A 19,574-nucleotide genomic window follows, 5' to 3' on the forward strand; every position below is an offset into this window, starting at 1 on the left:
GGCGGGCCGGGCCAGTTGTATTTACCTGCTGCCGCGGCCCGGCCCGCCAGGGTGCTTACCCTGGCGAGCCGCGTGCCGAACATTGCCGACCCCGATCTAGCTCTAAACTAGAAATAGCAGCCTGGCTAATTCTTATTACTGTTGTATGTGGGCAGTACCATTTCATTCCACTAGACTTGAGAGCATTAATGCACATGTATAGAATTCATTTAATTCACCATTCTTCTCCTGCTTCCCCCTGCCCTGTCCCAAGATGCTGCTGTTAGATCTATTAAACTCGAGCATCACTTTGACAGGTCTCACCAGGCTATTTCTAGGTTCTTCCTAGAAAGCATTTTCAGTAGAGATTTAGGAACCACTTAATGGAAAAGAGGAATCTCTTACTTTAAATATATCTAGTTGAATGAGAAAATGCAGCCTTCAGGAATTTTGCAATACTATTGACTATTAAAATAAATATTTTTGGTTATTTTTTTTTTCCAGCAACTAAGTGCTTATTAAGATTTCAGACAGCTTCCAGACTTGCCAACAGCTTTCCAGAGTCTTTAAATTCCCATGTTAAATTACGTGCACTAATATTGCTTTATTTTCATTCAAGCACTGATTCCATTAAAATTAAATCACTCAAACCCAAATATTTCATGGTGATAAGCTTTAAAATATTTATGTTCAAGAAGACTTTAATATGAAAAATCACATCACATTACAAATCTTCCATTAGCTATTCATTTGATTAACTCTGCTTTTTGGATGATGGAAGACCTATGCCAGCTTAATCATCATCTACACTTGTCTGTGGCCTTGTTCTAGATTCTTTTCTTGCCATTGCTTGCCTGCAGATATCTTCCTTCCTTAACTTTGTTTGGGGAAGGCCCAACTCATTGCTGTACTCTCTGAAAATCCGTTGGTTACAGCTGACTTGGCCCATATGCCCTAAGGACAAGAACTTAATTTTCTTTTTCTAATGGCCAAGCAATCAGTAGACTCAAAGTTTTATGTCCAACCAAATAGCAACCTATAACATACTGTCAATTTGGCATAAGTCCTGCTTTACTAATGTCATTTAAAAAAAAAAAAAATCATGTACTATATTTCCCAGTATGTCCCTGTTTACTTTAATGGTTAGGAACAGATGACCAGGTGGTCATACAAGTAACAAGTTTCAGAGTAGCAGCCGTGTTAGTCTGTATCAGCAAAAAGAACAAGAGTACTTGTGGCACCTTAGAGACTAACAAATTTCTTTTCGCATAAGCTTCCGTGGGCTAAAACCCACTTCATCGGATGCATGCAGTGGAAAGTACAGTAGGAAGATATATACACACACAGAGAACATGAAACAGTGGGTGTTACCATACACACTATAACGAGGGTGATCTGTTAAGGCGAGCTATTACCAGCAGGAGAGGGAAAAAAAACTTTTTGTAGTGGTAATCAAAATGGCCCATATATATATATACACACAATCTTCCTACTGTATTTTCCACTGCATGCATCCGATGAAGTGGGTTTTAGTCCACGAAAGCTTATGCTCAAATAAATTTGTTAGTCTCTAAGGTGCCACAAGTACTCCTGTTCTTTTTACAAGTAAGGTTTATCTTGTGGCATATGTACAGAGCCCAACCTTGCAGCCCTCATGTGAGTAGTCACACTGGCAGGATTGGGACCGAAGAGTTAAGTATTGGACTCTATGTTAATTGGTAACACATGTAGGGGCTAGTTCTGCAAGGTGCTGAGTACCCTGAACTTCCATTTGAAGTCCCAACAGGCCCAAATTCAGTATTTATAAGTGTGCATCGTAGTGTGTACATGAAGCCTGACTTGATCCCCATCCAAACACAGCTCCATTACCTCATTTTAGGATCCAGATGATAGTTCTAGTTTATAAAACACTTCATAGACTTGCATGAGCCTAGCTCATTAACTCCTCTTCCCTTTTCATTTGGTTATCTAGCACTACTCCCATATCTGTCCTTTTTACTAAAGCTAGTGGGGAAAAGTTTTTTTGTTTGTTTGTTTGTTTGTTTTTCCATTGAAAGAGGAAAAAAAATCAACTTTTTGTCAGGCAGATGGAAACTGGGACTTTTTGGTTTCTGAGTGTTCAGCAAAAGTGGAAATTTTCCATAGAAGGCAGATACTTTTTGCAAAAACCCAATTATCCATCAAAAAACAGTCTTGATGGAAACCATTTTACCAGCCCTACCTTTCACACATTTTAACCTCTGTTCTGACATGCTTCACTAGTGTTGGTGTAACAACCTCCTATGTAGGTGCTGCCATTTGTGTCTGAAATTGCATCTGAAAACATACCTTGTCACTCTTGTCCATAATTCTTAATTCATCTCTTACACTGCTTTAATAGTTATTTAACATTGTAACTAGAGTATGAGAAGTAAAGTAATGAATCTGGATTCAGATGCAGATCTGATTTGAGAACTTGTAAGTGGTAGGATTTGATATTCAATAGCTCATCCATTATAGAGATATTTCTGAACCATGAAATTTGGATGTGGAGCAAAACTTCTCCAGAAGTTAGAAAGAGAAGGGGTTGGGGGCAGGGGGTAGAGTCAGGGATTTTACTTTAGGTGCATCTTTAACTTAAACCAGGGGTCGGCAATGTTCGGCACGCGGCTCGCCAGGGTAAGCACCCTGGCGGGCCAGGCCAGTTGTATTTACCTGCTGATGTTGCAGGTTCGGCCGATCACGGCCCCCTCTGGCCGCAGTTCGCCGTCCCGGGCCAATGGGGGCGGCGAGAAGCGGCGCGGGCGAGCGATGTGCTGGCCGCAGCTTCTCGCCGCCCCCATTGGCCCGGGATGGCGAACCGGGGCCAGTGGGGGCTGCGATCAGCCAAACCTGCCGCATCAGCAGGTAAATAAAACTGGCCCGGCCCACCAGGGTGCTTACCCTGGCGAGCCGCGTGCCGAACGTTGCCGACCCCTGACTTAAACTGTATTGCTTTGTCTGTGTGTGTGTGTGTGTATGTATGTATATATGTATGTGTGTGTATATATAAAGCATACATAAAAATATATGGAACTGTACAGAATATAGTTCTATTATTGTCTTGTATACCCAGTAGCATTAGTTTATGGAAGTACTAGTGAGGTACTAGGTTGCTATAGGAATGTCTATCAGTTAGAAGATAACAAAATAATGACTACAAGGACTGCTGAAAATTGTTGTATTTCATGTTGGAAAGCCATTTTTATGCATTGCCCCAAAGCAGCAAGAGGGACAATCCAAGAATCCTGCGAAACACTATTCTTTATAGCTTTTATAGTGTTAAGCTGGCTATTTGGTTCCTTGTGCACTGTTGTAAGGAGTTTTGCTAACTGTAAAATAAAATTCAAAGTTAAAAAATGTTGAAGTGCATTGTGTAAGCCTTCACTATCAGGTAGTACAGTACTGTTATGAAAACTTGTAGCAAGTTCATTCAGTTGTTTGGAAATGGTCATCTACTTGTGGCATAGCACCATTTGCTGAGTTTAATTTTTTGACACTGGCCTAGATACATTAGGCATCATGTGTTAACTTATTTTTTTTTTCTTTGTAAAATGCTAGCACAAATACAGGAGCCATGCTGACAAGAGATGGAAGAAGCAGAAAGCAGCCTGAAACCATTACAAGCAAGGGGCTTCCACATGGAGGCCTTGACCTCTGCTGAACTTCTAAGATCCACACAAATCTAAGGCAATCTTTTAGTTCTGCCAGTTGTCCTTCCTGATTCTTCCATAAAGTAACCAATCTTTCCCACACTGAGAATGGGAAGGCATCTCTGTGAGAGCAGCTTAGTAGATTTCTTGTTCCTGCTATGGGAATAGCCTACATAGAAGATAGTGTTTTGAGAGCTCACAATATGGTTGGTACTGAACAGGACAAAAGTCTCTGTCTGAAAGAGCTTACAGTTTAAGTTACAGAAATAGACAAGTTTGTGTGACTGGGGGCCTGAGAGGAAGGCGTGGCACACAACTTTTTTGCTTTGTTGTTGATTCACTTCTTGTGGGCATCGCAGAAGAAGCGAGTCTTTAAATGGGGGTGGAACTGAAAGAAGGGATGCTGTCTTCGTGAACCAAAAAGTGTTGCTTGTGTATGGGGTACCATGCAGAAAAGCACAAAACTGGGAGTCAGTGGAAATAATGAAAAGGACATCAAAAACTTCATAAACATTTGAACAGATAGAGCAGAAGAATGAGAAGAGAGATAAGATTAGAGACGTTGGTGGAGCAGAATTGAGTCAGGACTTTTGGAGAGAATAAGAACTTTCAATGTAATAGCTCCCTACCTGTGCAGAATATTAATATGAATCTGTGGAAAACCCAGAAATATGGAACAGTATATGAAGGCAGAATTATTTCTTAATGGCATATTGTCAAAAGGCTTTCTACATGGCATTAGTGCATTTTTAAATGTTTGGAATTTACTTGCTTTAACTTAGCAGAAACAGTATATTACAAAACGCAGATGCAGTACCATATTTTCCCATTGTTGTTTCATCCGTTCCACTCCCCTGCTCCTGAACAATGAGCTACTGTGCTCCTTTATTTGTTCCTGCCTTTTAATTTACAAAGGCAGGAGAGGTGGTAAATTGTCAAGTGATTGCTGAGAGTGAATGAATACTTAGAGAGAGGCACTGGAAATTTTAAATAAATTAAAATACCGTAAATCTTCGTCAGTACTTTCAGGATTTCATCAATTCGGTAACAGTCCAGAGATGATAAAATGCGCACTCAAAGTATTTTGGTTTTGTTTCATATATTAATCTTTCCACCTCTGAGTCAATGGCAGGAGAGAGAATTGCTGGCTCAGGTCATCTACACTTCCATCTGGCACTTCCAATTTCTGCACCTGACTGCAGGATGGAAAACATGACAAGATTTGTAGCAACAAAGATGGATTCCTATATATATATTTAGAGAGAGAGAGATTGATATTGTTTTTAAAAGGGCCAGGTTCACAAAGCTGAAAATAATGATGAGCCAAATCAACTGGGAGAGAGAATTTGAACAAAGATATGAATGATACTTGAACTATTTAAGAATACATTATTACCTGCCCAAAAGTCCACAGTCAAGAAAGTAGAGTGCATTGATTAAAAAAACCAACCTGGCTTAGAGGGGAAGTGAAGGTAGCTATAAACTTTTTAAAAAAAATCTATGCCTGTACAGGCTTATTTTTGGTAGAATTGTATGGAAATGGTAGAATTGTCACTAATAATGCATAAAAGACATAAGTGTTCAATAAATATTTCATTATAGGATTTAAAAAACTTGTTTCATAAAATTGATTTATGAAAGTGTTTATCTGTGGTACAGGATAGAAATGAAAAATACCCATCACAATGATTTATGATCAGCCCTGATAGATTAAAGCACAGGCAATAAATATCATTCCCCTGTCCCCTCTAAATCATCATACTATCACCTCTTCATGCTACTCACCTACTGGTTAAGTCTGAAACACATTTTCTACGAACATATTTACCATGGATCTGTTATGTTGCTCAGTTTGTGGTGAACAGTCTATTTAAAAGATAACCTGCAAAGTATGTTTAAAATAGTGGGCTTGTGCCCTGATGTACAAAGAGGGCCTGATAAGTTGGGAGGGTTTGTTTTTTTGTTTAATATTATTTCCCCCATCTCTTGCTGCTTCTCTTTTTATGTCAGGACTGTTTAGTTTTTCCTGATTTTGCTGAATGACCCCTTGGAGATCTCAGATCATATGCATTGTATAGAAAAACACACATTTTAAACATTTCAGATCTTCTTTACATATCAAACAAAAATGGATACAAGCCCAATTTTCTTTTTGTCTTGTATTCCAGTTCATTCTCATACTGGTGGCTTTTTTTGAAAAATGATCCTCTTCAGATGAAATTTTCCTTGCTTGATCAATTCTGTTGTTGTTTCTATACTTTTTTTTTTTTTTTTTTGTTAAGTATGATCAAATCCCATTCACCTACTGTAGTTAGGAGGGAGTCAGGAAAAAAATGTGCTAGACTTCAGCATGCTACTTAACTAAGTACAAGTCCACTGGCAGTGGGGTATAAGCAACAGCTATTCCAATTTTATGATTCAGTTTTGAGATGGCTGCGTTGCTTCCAGTCGTTCCAGCGTTTAACTACTGGAGCACCAGAGATCAGTGGAGATAGGGATGAAGCTGCATCAGCTTTTATACATCTGGTTCCTGCAATGCAGTAGAGCAGAACACGTGCTGCTTTATACTTCATGGGCTACTTCAAAAATCTAGCATGCTATTAACACAGAAATGTGAATGAGAAATGATTTCTATGAACATGGTGTTCTAGTCACTGTGGTCAGTCCGAAAGGATAACATACCCACCACATATCTTGCAGAAAGGTTACATCAAAAAGATGCTTTTCCTGTGATTGCCTACCCAGGTTCAGCATAGTACAGTATAACAGGGTACAGAATATTAATAATGTTAAATGTATGTAATCACACAGGATGTACAACTTGGCTTTTCCTATTGCAACAATGGGCACTTGTGATCAGCTGGTAAAATCTATATTCAGACCATAAAGAGCAGCTTGATGATTATCCTTGATTTACATTTTCTCTTCCCTCCATAATGACCACTCACTTCTGAGTTTTGTTAATTTAAAAAAAAATAATACTTGTGGCTATGAAACATATTTGTGCTTACAGGAAAATGAGCAATACTGTCAAGGAAAGGCAAAGTCTCCCAACCTTCACTCTGCATGCTATGAAATATAAAAAGAGAAATTCTTATTTGTGCATTAAAAATATCAGGACAAATATGAGAAATTGAACAGCTCATTCAAGCATTGCTAGATACTGAATTCACCAGCAATTGTCTGGGGAAGCTAATTTTATTATTCAGGTCCTTTATTATTTCTATGACATTAAACATTTGTCAGTTATTGTTTCACAGAAATTGGACCACTAATTACCATAAATTACAACTTAATTTCTTTTTGGTGGGTCTGTAATTGGAAACTAAAAATCTGACTGTCTACAGTCAGACAGCTATTACATCCAGCTATTTTTGTAAATTAATTTCTGCAGTAGTTTTACAGCAATCCTGTAGGTGTTGTTGCGAATGCATTTCATGTTCAGAAACATATTTTAAGTTAAAAAAATAATGTAATTGGAATTAGGGGACTTTACAAAGAAAGCCTAGTGACATTTCTTTGCATAGGAGTCAGAGCAATAGTGCCTATAATTGGTTTTCCATTTAAATCCACTATCTGCTAAGAGCTATTCATGGCTGTGAAAATGTACAAGCTACCCCTTCCTTTCACTAATATGAGCTGTAGAAGAATAAAGAAAAGATGAATGTACATGAGATGTATTTCCATCATAATGAGAGTCAGATTTAGAAATAAGGCTTTGCTTTAAGAGCAAGTATAAAACAGAAAATAAGTTAATCTGTTTTTGTAAAACAGGTAAATGTGCCGCTTACCTTGATTATATGTACACCTGATTGGGTTATTAATAATCAATTATCTTTATATATAATCACCTTTTAGCTCAAAGGATTTTGAAAGCACTGGTCCATACGTACATGAATCACTTTTCTCATCACTGATGCACAACCACTTCTAGGGTACAATGTGTTGGCTGTTCAAAGGTGAACTGCAATACTGTTGCAAAATGGAAAATAAATAGTGGCTTTGTAAGCATGTTTATTTGAGCTGGAAACCTGATTATAGGAGTTAACGTCAATCAAATGAGGGGGAAAAAACACATCTAAATAGCTCCAGTTCTGAATATGAAATATCCTTAATGACCTGCCGGCATTTGAAAAAAAATTGTGCTGTTTGCAGACAATTTGCAGCAGGTCAAGAGGTTAAATACGTTGAATAAATATTGTTTTATGAATTACTTTACCAGCTCTAGTTTTTACCAAATTAACAGGAAGCAAAGTTGAGTTGTTATAGCAACATATTAAATATTGAAACTGTAAATAAAGAAAATAACATTACACAAATCATAATTGTCCATGAAACTGATGAAAAGATATATTAATATGTTTAGAGCCAACTGTGTGGCATCTCCAGCTTCTCTAATGGATGGTAAATGGACAGTCTTGGGAAAAAATGGACAGTCTTTGTTTAAAAAAACAAAAACAACCCCCTACACCCCCCAAATTGTGTACATTCACACACGGCATCTTTTCAATCCAGTGCACACAGAATTGCTTGCATAACTTTTTAGCCGTAGGTTATCAATCTTGTATCTATTTACATGGCTTATCTGTTATGCTGCAGTCACCATAAATATTCAGTAGTAATTTCATAAATAGTATTTGAGATAGTCACAAGGTCTCTGGCTCCTAGAAATGAAGTAGGTCCAGTTCCCCTATGCCAGGACTCATGTTTTCATTTGGCCAATTAAGATGGCAGGGCAGCACCTGAGACCTATAAAGGATCAGGGAGGGAGAGTCCAGTGAGTCAGAGGCAGATGGGAACTGCCAGAGACCAGGAAGACTGGAGGAGCAGTCAGTAGGAAGCAGAGAGTGTCTTCTGCCTCTGAGCCTGAGTCAAGGGCCAGAGAGAGCTGAAGGCAGGGGAGCTGACCTATCTGGGCCAGACAGCTGGGCATGGAGTAACAATGAGAGTGCTGGGAATGTGGGGAATGCTCCCCTGGAAAGGATGCTTCCACCAGAGACGCTGTGAGAGTTCCCATGGGAAGAGCTGGGATGGTTGTCTTGGTCCAGTTAAAAGAGCTGGGATGGTTGTCCTGGTACAAGGACAGGAGAGGACTGATGGAGTCTGGGAATGGTTCACAGCATCAGTGTGTGGCATATGGGGAATCAAAGGGTGAGATGTCTTGAGGTTTTAATGACAGCTTGCAATTCCTTCAGTTGGTAAGGTAGGGTAGGGTATTTTTTTTTATTGATGTTGCACAGGTCTCTGATACACTGTCAGACTCCATATGCTGCTTTTCTCATCAATAGGCCAAAACCGAGTCGCACAAATTCACATTTATTAGTTGGCTTTTAGACATTTCAGAATACTACTCTCTGTTGGTCATTTGACCTTCTTTGAAGTAAAAAGGGCATCTTCCCAAGTTGGCGGAAGCATTATATTTTGAGGAGATACGTACATTTATGTTAAAACATAGCCTAGCAAACGTTTCTAGATTGGCGCTATAAGACCCAGGAGATTTGGCAGCATTAAGGACTCCTACTGTGCCAGCAATCTTTCCTGTACAGATTCACTTATCTCATTGCCCTCTCTCCCTTTCACTCTGTTCACAAGAAAGTAATTTCATTTTGGGGAGAAAGTTAGTTACGTCTCCCAAAGCTGAAGATGTATGCAATGTTGTTGTGGCTGTATTGGTCCCAGGATATTAGAGAGCTGAAGATGTCTTTCTGCAGCTCCTCGAAGAAGGGGGCAGTGCAGTCCTATAATTACACTAGGGATATTAGTGCTCATGGGTTCTGTTCATTAGCTGGCCAATGACTCAATGTTTCTCAGTTAACTAATCCATTTGTGGACAGAATAATAGTATTTATCTGCAGTATTTTACAGGCATTAGTAGGCTATCTTAATGTTTGTAAAGCACTTTGAGAACATTGGCTGAAAATATAGAAATGAAAAGTATTATTATAGGGAAACTGGGGTTTCCAGTAGAAGTAATGGGAAAATGCTTTCCTCAATGATTTTAGCAAAGGGATTATACTTTCTGCATATTCATTCCTTAATTTGAGGGGGGGGGACATTGTATTGTGTAAGATAAATTCTGCTCACAGTTCGAACTATTAGGGATTCACATCTATTAATTGAGAACAAAATATGATTATGAAGGTAAACCTCGTATCACTGTTGGTGCATTTTCTTCCCCTTGACTTACATCTTTCCTAATGGGGGGGAGGGAGCCCAATTACTTAGAGCCTACTCAAATTCCTATTACAGGTGATAGAAAGATTGTCTTCACTGGAGCTGGAGCTTCCAGTGATTTGGTATGGGGACATTCAGGCTGTAAAACTTTTTTTTTTTTTTTAATGCTTTCTCGTCTTTTCCTTGTACGTTCTAGATGTTTTCTAAAATCCAGCTTCTCTTCTGTCTTTGCTTTTAGAATTAAGGTGCCAAAGGTCTTAGAAAAAAAGAATGTAACATACAAACTTTTAAATTTCTTCTCTTTGAATGAGATATTAGGTCAGGTTAGAATCCAACATATATTCAAATGCAGTTTCTTTATATCAAAGTGAAATCTGTAACATTTTATGATTTCAGACATTAATAACCTGAAATACCTCAAGCTAGTCAATGTAACATGGTACAGAGACAGGTGTAAAAATGCAAACAAAAATCATTATGTTCCTAAAATGAACATATAGCTTTCAGATTATCAAAATTATCAAATTCTCTAAGGAATGAATGGAGCAATACATTCAGAATGTCAGTATAATTATTTATTAGTCATTCCTTGAGGCCCCTAGCACAGTTTGGAACCCCATCATGCTAACCCCTCTACAAACACCTAATAAAAGACAATCCTTGCCCGAAAGAGCTCACAGATTAAATAGTGGAAACAGGCACAGAGAAGTGAAGTGACTTGCTCAAGGTTACACAGTGGCTCAGTGACAAAGCCAGATTTCCAGAGTCCCAGTCCAGTGCCCTGTCCACTGGAAGGCTCACTGCTGAGGTTGTGCAGCTGGTATGGTTTGATACACTCATTGGCATCCAATAGTTAACTTAGATAGAATTGGTAGTATCTGTAAGTTTTGGAAAGAACTGTGATGTTTTCATATTAATTATATTGCTTGACAGTTAATTGTGATTGCAGTAGTTAAACCGTTGAGAAAACTACATTAAAATAATAAACATTTGCTCTTGCTCTTTACAATACAATAGGTTTATTGATAGGTAGGTTGGCATTGGACGGTATTAAGCACAGGTATACAAATATTTGACACTTTTTTGACTGCAAAGAATAGTCAAAGTAGTCCTATATTGATAGAGTATAAGTCCTACTTGCTATTCCCCTGTTCATACATCTGAGGATTGCAGTAGCCCTTGTTGCCACAGCATCCCACTGAGAGCTCACGTTGAGTTGCTTATCCATTATAAATGCTAAATTCTTTTCAGAGACAGTTTTCCAGGATACAATTCTCCTTTACATACATGTGGCCTACGTCCTTTTTTCCTAAATATATAACTTTGCACTTGGCGGAATTAAAGCACATTTTGTTTGAATGGTCCTGTTTGCCAAGCAATCTAGATCAGTGTGTGACTGGCCTGTCCTCGTTGTTTACTACTACTCCAAGCTTTGTGTCTTCTATAGATTTTGTCAGCAGTGATTTTTAAATTTACTTCCAGATCACTGATTAAAAACGCTGAATAGCATCAGCCCTAGTACCAACCCCTGTAGAACCTGCCTAGATATATCCCCATTCAATAATGATTCCTCATCGACAACAAATTTTTGAGATCTGCTAGTTAGCCTGTTCTTAATGCATTTAAGGCTTTATTCATATTGCATAGAGGTGACTTTTTAATCAGACTGTCATGTGGTGGTCAAATGCCTTTCAAAGGTCTATATTACATCTGCACGTTTATCTTTAACAACCAAATTTCTATACTCTTCAAAGAGCAAAATCAGGTTTGTTTGACAAGATCTATTTTTCCATAAAATTGGGTCGACTTATTAATTATATTCCTATCTAATTCCATAATTTTGCCCTGGATTCTGCTGCAAATCTGTGAAGAATGATTTTCTTTTACATATTTGACATTCTTAGGAACTGTTTTATGAATTTCATTTATAGGATGGTTTATTGATAAAACTGTGTTGCTTAGTATTGACTGGTCACAGAGGTCACATCATTATTTTCTCTTCCCTGATTGGATGAGCTTAACTCTTCTGGTGTGATTGCTTGTAGAAAGTGACTCTTCTAAAATTTTCTTTTTGTGAATATTTTAGAATGTGAGATTAACATTCACTTTTTGTTCTAATTGAACTTTGTGGCCCTGATTCTTCTCACTCACATAAATATAAATCAAGAGTAACTACACTTTTGCAATCCAAATGATTTCAGTAGAAAGTGAATGGAAAATTAAAGCCCAGTCATACTATATTCATGAAAAGCAGTGTACCAAAAAGGAGTGCAAAAACTGTCTATAAGTGAATCAGTTTAAAAATTTGAATATTTGCAGACTGAATTTTGTCAGGATTTGCCCAGCTCTAGTGATTATTCATAGCTATTGAGTACCAATGAGAATCAAATTCATGCTCTTCCATTTGATTCTCTTCACAGAAAGAGGAAAAACTTCACTAGCTCAGCTAGTAAAGTGAGCTGATACTTTACATGCCAATAGTACACAGGTATAAGCTTAAATATTACATATATGGTACAGTGTTTATGTAGATGATCTATATAGTGCATGCTTAGGGGTTTGTGTGTGTGTGTGTGTGTGACACACCCAATCTTTTATAATGTCTGTGGAATGAGTCCTGAAGTCCTTTACCAACTGATATCTTGAATGTGTATTAATTCTCACGTGCATTTAAATAGAGAAATTAGAGTAGTGAATTTGTCTTGGAATATTCACAGGAAATAAGGGATTGGCAGTCTGTTAGAAGTACAGCTGCAAAGGATAAGTATGTCTGTCTTAATAATGTAGTTGCTAGAGACAGATACTTGAGAACAGCAATCTCTAGTGTTTAGCTCTTTTCTGGTTTCTGCTCCCTGTGAAATGAGACTTCTTAATCTAGGTTTCAGAAGATGCTGTGTTCAAACCTTTTCTTTGATTGTTAATTTAAAATTGCTATTTGAGCTCTAAATGGTCAACAGTTTAACAACTTGCTAATGATCTTGTGGTAATGTTGGATTATAATTTTATCTATTCAAGAGTATTTTCTTCGTTTAACCTTGCTTCTATGTAACACTCACACAATCTTAATTATTTACAGAAGGATCTATTTTTCAATTATTAAACTTAACATACAACTTTCCTACTTCAAATTAGCAGTTAATGAATGCAATAGTTGATTTTGCTACTGAGTTTTGAATTAAGTGGGTTGCATTATTTCTGCCTCCCTCCTACATACAAGTCCCTGTAACACTGGTTACAATTTATGAGAAGTTGTCTGCTTCAGAGATAAAATGTGCTACTTATTATGTATTTTGATGTGCTGAATTCAAATATGACAATTAAAACAACTGATTGGCTACTGTTTCTAAGATATTTAAGTTTTTACATTTTATGTCTATGTATATTGTGTAGATAGTAGAGTTTTAATCATAAATTGTAAACCTAGGTCTTTTCATGTGTTTATGGTTGCTTTACATGATAATATTTCACCTGTCCTGTTTATGTAACACTTTAAAAATCAGCAAAAGGGTTATATAAATAAATAGTTTTTTGCCTTTTGTTTCATAATAAATTTATGTACATAGTTTAGTTCTATTCAGTGTCTACTCGGCGCTTCTTGGCTTGTCTCTTGTATTCATTAAATGGAGCATCTCTTGTCACTGTCCAGCAATAGTCTGCAAGCATTGATGGGCTCCATTTGCCCTGATAGCGTTTCTCCATTGTTGCAATGTCCTGGAAAAAAATCTAGATGAGAGTGCAAAAAATGTACCTTTAGTGACATGTTGCAACCAAGGCTTTTGTATGCCTTGAGGAGGTTTTCCACCAACAACCTGTAGTTGTCTGCCTTGTTGTTTCTGTGAGAATTTATTGTACTAACTGGAAGGCTTTCCATGCCGTCTTTTCCTTGCCACGCAGTGCATGGTCCAATGCATCATCTCGAAGAAGTTCACGAATCTGAGGACCAACAAAGACACCTTCCTTTATCTTAGCTTAACTTAACCTTGGAAATTTTCCACTGAGGTACTTGAAAGCTGCTTGTGTTTTGTCAATGGCCTTGACAAAGTTCTTCATCAGACCCAGCTTGATGTGTAAGGGGGTAACAAAATCTTCATTGATTCAACAAGTGGTGGATGCTGAACACTTTTCCTCCCAGGCTCCAATGACTGTCGGAGTGGCCAATCTTTCTTGATGTAGTGGGAATCTCTTGCATGACTATCCATTCGCAGAGAAAACAGCAGTACTTTGTGTATCCAGTCTGCAGACCAAGCAAGAGAGCAACAACCTTCAGATCGCCACTAAGCTGCCACTGATGTTGGTCATAGTTTATGCACCTCAAAAGTTGTTTCATGTTGTCATAGGTTTCCTTCATATGGACTGCATGAACAACTGGAATTGATGGCAAAACAATGCCATTATGCAGTAAAACAGCTTTAAGACTCGTCTTCGATGAATCCATGAACAGTCTCCACTCATCTGGATCGTGAACGATGTGGAGGGCTGCCATCACACCATCGATGTTGTTGCAGGCTACAAGATCACCTTCCATGAAGAAGAATGGGACAAGATCCTTTTGACGGTCACGGAACATGGAAACCCTAACATCACCTGCCAGGAGATTCCACTGCTGTAGTCTGGAGCCCAACAGCTCTGCCTTACTCTTGGGTAGTTCCAAATCCCTGACAAGGTCATTCAGTTCACCTTGTGTTATGAGGTGTGGTTCAGAGGAGGAGGATGGGAGAAAATGTGGGTCCTGTAACATTGATGGTTCAGGACCAGAAGTTTCATCCTCTTCCTCTTCCTCATCTGACTCAAGTGAGAGTGATTCTGGTGCATCAGGAACCGGCAGTCCTTCTCCGTGGGGTACTGGGCGTATAGCTGATGGAATGTTTGGATAATGCACAGTCCACTTTTTCTTCTTTGACACACCTTTCCCAACTGGAGGCACCAAGCAGAAGTAACAATTGCTGGTATGATCTGTTGGCTCTCTCCAAATCATTGGCACTGCAAAAGGCATAGATTTCCTTTTCCTGTTCAACCACTGGCAAAGATTTGTTGCACAAGTGTTGCAGCATATGTGTGGGGCCCACCTCTTGTCCTGATCTCCAATTTTGCAGCCAAAATAAAGGTGAGAGGCTTTCTTAACCATAGTGGTTATACTGCGCTTTTGTGATGCAAAAGTCACTTCACCACAAACATAGCAGAAGTTATCTGCACTGTTCACACAAGTATGAGGCATCTCTGCTCACTTTGGCTAAACAGAAATGTGTCCCTTTGCAAAATCAAACACTGACAAATAAGAGAGCACGACACTATATGATTTCTAGAGCTGATATAGGGCAATTTGTTCAGCAGCGTGATGTAAACTTCGTTATGATTGCATCATCCATGACTTCTAGGAAGAACATGATGCAATTCATATCATGTATGACGCAATACCAGCTTCAGATTGCATCATTCATTGTTTTGCCTAAAAAGCAAGTACTGTCCAAGATTTATTCATAGATCCAGTCAAAGATGTATTTTAGTCATTTCTGGTTCAAATTGAGATCCCTTCCCTTTATAACTCACTTATCCTCCGCCATTCCCAAGTCAAGGGTCGTATATACTGACCCAATAGCATATCTTGAAAACTAGAGCCAATCAACAATTTTAAGCATCATTTTCGTTCTCAGTGACCCAGAATTAGTAAAGTTTGACTACATTTATTTCAGAAGCATTTTGGCTGTAGAGCCGTGTTACTGCTCTCAGAAAGCCGCCTTTCAAATTTCACACCTCTGTCCTAGCCTTTGCAATGTATGTCTACACGGAAGCTAGGAGGTGAGATTCCCATTGTGGGTTGAGAGGCTCTCTCACTAGTGCATTAAAAATATTAGGGTGGACACTGCGGCCCTGGCAATAACTCGGGACAGTCACCCAAGTTTGGACCCAGGGGGTTGGGCAAGCTTGGACTTGGGTGACTTGCTTGAGCCTCTGCCAGTGCCTGAGGGTCCACCGCTTGAGCTGCGCTAGTATGAATCTGTTTACCCACACTAGTAATCTCACCTCCGAGCAACTGTGTAGACATACACTGAGAGTCAGGCTGGGCTGGGGTATTTCCGTCATTCAGTTACATTGATCTTTGCATTATGTTCCTAGCAACACCTGTGCAACCCTCCTTAAATTTAAGACCAAAACAATCCGTCCTGTAATTAGAAAACCATTCTGTTGACCCCACTAGCATCAGAATATAATATAACTAGAAAAGTCCTTCCAACCGGAGAAGCTGGTCCAGTCCTTACCGTACCGGATCATACCGGCTTACTTTCGCCTCTGCCAGAGCATCAATCGGAGCCAGCGGCAGCGCTGCCCTGCAGGGAACATCCCTTCTCCGCTGGGCCGGAGCCAACCCTCAGCATCCTAGCCAGGACTGCCAGAGAGACCCGGCCCTCGCTGCCCCCACATGCCTCCCGGTTCCCCCAGAGCGTCTCTGTGCCTTGGGCAGCGGCTGCGCTCCCTCACCGGCCGCTCACTCCTTTGTGTGCTGCATCCATCAACGCTGCTGCCACTGCTCTGGCTACAACATCGCAAAGTGCAAATGTGTAAAAGCCCCTCCCAAAAAAAGGTGGGGGGGAGCCAAAAAACCTAGAGCCGGCTCTGCAGAAGACCCCTGCCTCAAATTCATTATTGGTGTTTCTTGGCATCAATTTTGCGGCACCAGGGTTGCCCAGAGGGGGGGCAAGTGGGGCAATTTGCCCTGAGCCCCGCAGGGGCCCCCATGAGAATATAGTAGTCTATGGTATTGCAACGTTTTTTTATGGAAGGGGCCCCTGAAATTGCTTTGCCCCAGGCCCCCTGAATCCTCTGGGCAGCCCTGGGCGGCACCTATGTAGCTAAAACATTTTGGCAGATCTGGGCACATAAGCAAGACAATGGAATTTATGTATTTGGCTTTCTGTATTCACTCTTCTGCCATAATGTGTGAAGGATGTATAATATTCCAGACTTGGGTTAAAATTAATGAAAATGTTGGATTTAAGTCTTATTAAAATGCTAATGAATTTTAATCTGAATGAGAATGCTCTATTCGTTCTTATATTGCATTTAAAATGTACAGACGAGCTTTACAGTATCTGAAATATTTAGAGAGTTTTACAATGTCTGGGATCTATGGTGAGTGCAGATTATCATTATTAAAGTGGAGTCTTGATTGAGTTATTTAATTATGGTAACTGCATGTGGTATCTGTTTACAAGCATATATGCATTTGCAACTTACTACTGGAAAAACTCAAACCTTTAGAATTGCTTTAAAGTGTCAGTTGTCTGAGGACCTGTCACATTGAGCAAATCATTTTTTGAGGAACAATGTAAAATAAGATGAGTACTGGTAAAATTACACTCTAAAAAGGAAAGGTCTATATCTTTTGTTGGGAAATAATATTTTATCATGCTCTTCTCAGAGTGTGCTAGTCATGCCACCAAAGTGTGCTTTGAAAAATGAATTATTGTTAACTGGAGTGGCATAAGGCCACCTGGCTTACATGTTTAGAATCTCATAATGCATTTTAACAAAAGTGATGTGCAGTTGATTCATCATCAGAGCTATTAAATCACTCAACCCTCTCATACTGTGATATTTCAGTAAAAAAAAAAAAAAAAAAATACAGCAAGCAAGCTTTAGAGGGAAGAATTTGGGTCCATAGGATAGATAAGTTTTCTTGCTGTATTTTCAAAAGCTGATTTAACGTTTCCTAATTACTAACTCTGACAGCAAGTTGATAAACTAACTTATCTAGTATATTGTCCTAAGGAGAACTTCCTGATAAATAGGAATGAAGTGTTTAGGGCCTTTAAGAGCAAATGGCACACAAATAAATAGCAGAGTAGGGCTTTATTGAATATGCTTTACTCTTCTGAGGAGAAGCAAAAAGCCTGACCACTAAGCTAAAAGTCACAGAGATATAAAGAACAAAGAGTATGTGTTGAAAGACTACATTTGATTTTTTTTTTTATGTTTCATGTCTAAATACCTCAGTGTTGAAAGTTACATATATTGACAGAAAACACTCTCTAAATTGTTGAACATATTGTGAAACAATTTTCACATCCGTGTATATGGACTAAAGAGATGGACACTAAGTAGGGCAGTACATTTGTTAGTTAGATTCTGATTACATGTGCTTTGGAGAACTGTTTGCCAATCCAAACCACTCGACTCCAGTAAATGCGCCTTAATAATTCATGCCCGATGTAAAGCATACAAGACTAGAGGAAAGCAAACAAGAAAAGAAAGATGATGTCACTGAGCAGTGCATATGAATTCTTGCATTATTTTATTGTAATCCTGTCTCAATTCACCCTTCTCTAACAGTTTGTTGTTCTCACCCTCATTCATTATGTTACATCTAATTCTGGATGATAAATTCTTGAGGCCATGGACCATATCTAAACTTCGCTCTGTGAGGTGCTTAGCATACCCTTTGGCTTAGAATAAATAACTCCATGTCTTCCCAGTATTCCCCTGCATAATGGTGGTAGTGAGATCTGCTGATCTTCCTTGGTAGATAGGGGAAGAGAGTGTGTGTGTGTGTGTGAGAGAGAGAGAGAGAGAGAGACGGGGGGGTGATTTTGTCAAAGTCAGAGATTTATTTTTTAATAGCTTGGTGTCACTCATCTGTCATTCTCTATGACAAATTCAGTGCCCACTCAGGAAGTTTGTTTTGGGAGCTTTATGTCTGTATATTGGTTTTTGTTCATATCTTGCTCTCTGACTTTCTGGTGTGTTCCAAAGACACTAAGATATTGGAGTTGTGGCTCAGAAAGATCAACTTTTCCTTTTGTGGCTAGTAGTTGCCTTCAAAACTGAAAGACCCACTCTTCTGGATGAGAAGGCCTTCTTATATAGAAATAAAGTGGCAACCTTTTATGTCTCCTGCAGTTGTGAAAAATTTGTACTTTAAATTGCAAAGGAAAGTCAGAAGACTTGCACCTCTCAATTAATTTTCACTTTTAGTCAGAGTCTTAGAGGAGCAGAAATGCAGTTTTGAACTACATTTCACCTGCAGGTATCAGAATGCTAATACAACTTTTGCAGGTTCGAACCTATGAAAAAGCAATTGCCCGCCTGAAAATATAGTCTCTGTACCTTCATTTACTCACTTATCATGGAGGTACAAAAATACTTTTGCCTGATTCACAGGGGTGTTATGAGGTTCAATTAACACTTGGAAAGCACTTTGATATTTATGGATGAAATGTTCTATATGGTAGAACAGTATAAAATATCATTGAAAAGTTACTTAGTCAGTAGACAAAAAATATTCTTGAAACTTCCTAATTCAATCCAGATGCTTACCTTTCTCTTTTTTAAAAAACACATAATACTACATAGCTTCTGATTCTATATATTTTGGATGTTTCAGGTATGAACACAAGCAGGAGTGAGACCGTGAAAGAGCCTCCATTGAAGCCCTCTAGAAGATCCATGCCATGCTTAGCACAGAGTCAAACACACCCTCACTGTCTGAGCAAACATTCTTCATTTCTTCAACCAAATAGGCTCCAGCCACAGGCTCGGCCTCTGAGTGCAGGCACTTCAACAGCTACAGTCAATGTAGTGTCAGAACGAGGTGAGTAGTTATCCTTTATTTATACCATCTTCCCTCCAGTATACGGTTTTTCCTAAACTCTGATGTGCCTGAGTTTGTAATGCTTCTTTTTGGGAAAATTGTGAAATCATAATAAAATATAATAACTTGATCTTGAAAGGTCTCAGGGTAGCAGCTGTGTTAGT

At 38.9% G+C, this 19,574-nt stretch overlaps 1 protein-coding gene across 1 annotated transcript in view; it reads left to right on the forward strand.

The window, feature by feature from the left end:
• The window catches only part of ANO3 (anoctamin 3), a 363,106-nt gene that overhangs the window by 204,846 nt on the left and 138,686 nt on the right, over positions 1–19,574 (forward strand). The window contains exon 2 of the mRNA XM_034768757.1: positions 19,204–19,410. Coding sequence (XP_034624648.1) covers positions 19,204–19,410 — 207 coding nt within the window. The remainder of the gene's footprint in view (positions 1–19,203; positions 19,411–19,574) is intronic.

Source organism: Trachemys scripta, chromosome 4 (assembly GCF_013100865.1).
Source record: "Trachemys scripta elegans isolate TJP31775 chromosome 4, CAS_Tse_1.0, whole genome shotgun sequence".
Lineage (NCBI taxonomy): Eukaryota > Metazoa > Chordata > Testudines > Emydidae > Trachemys > Trachemys scripta.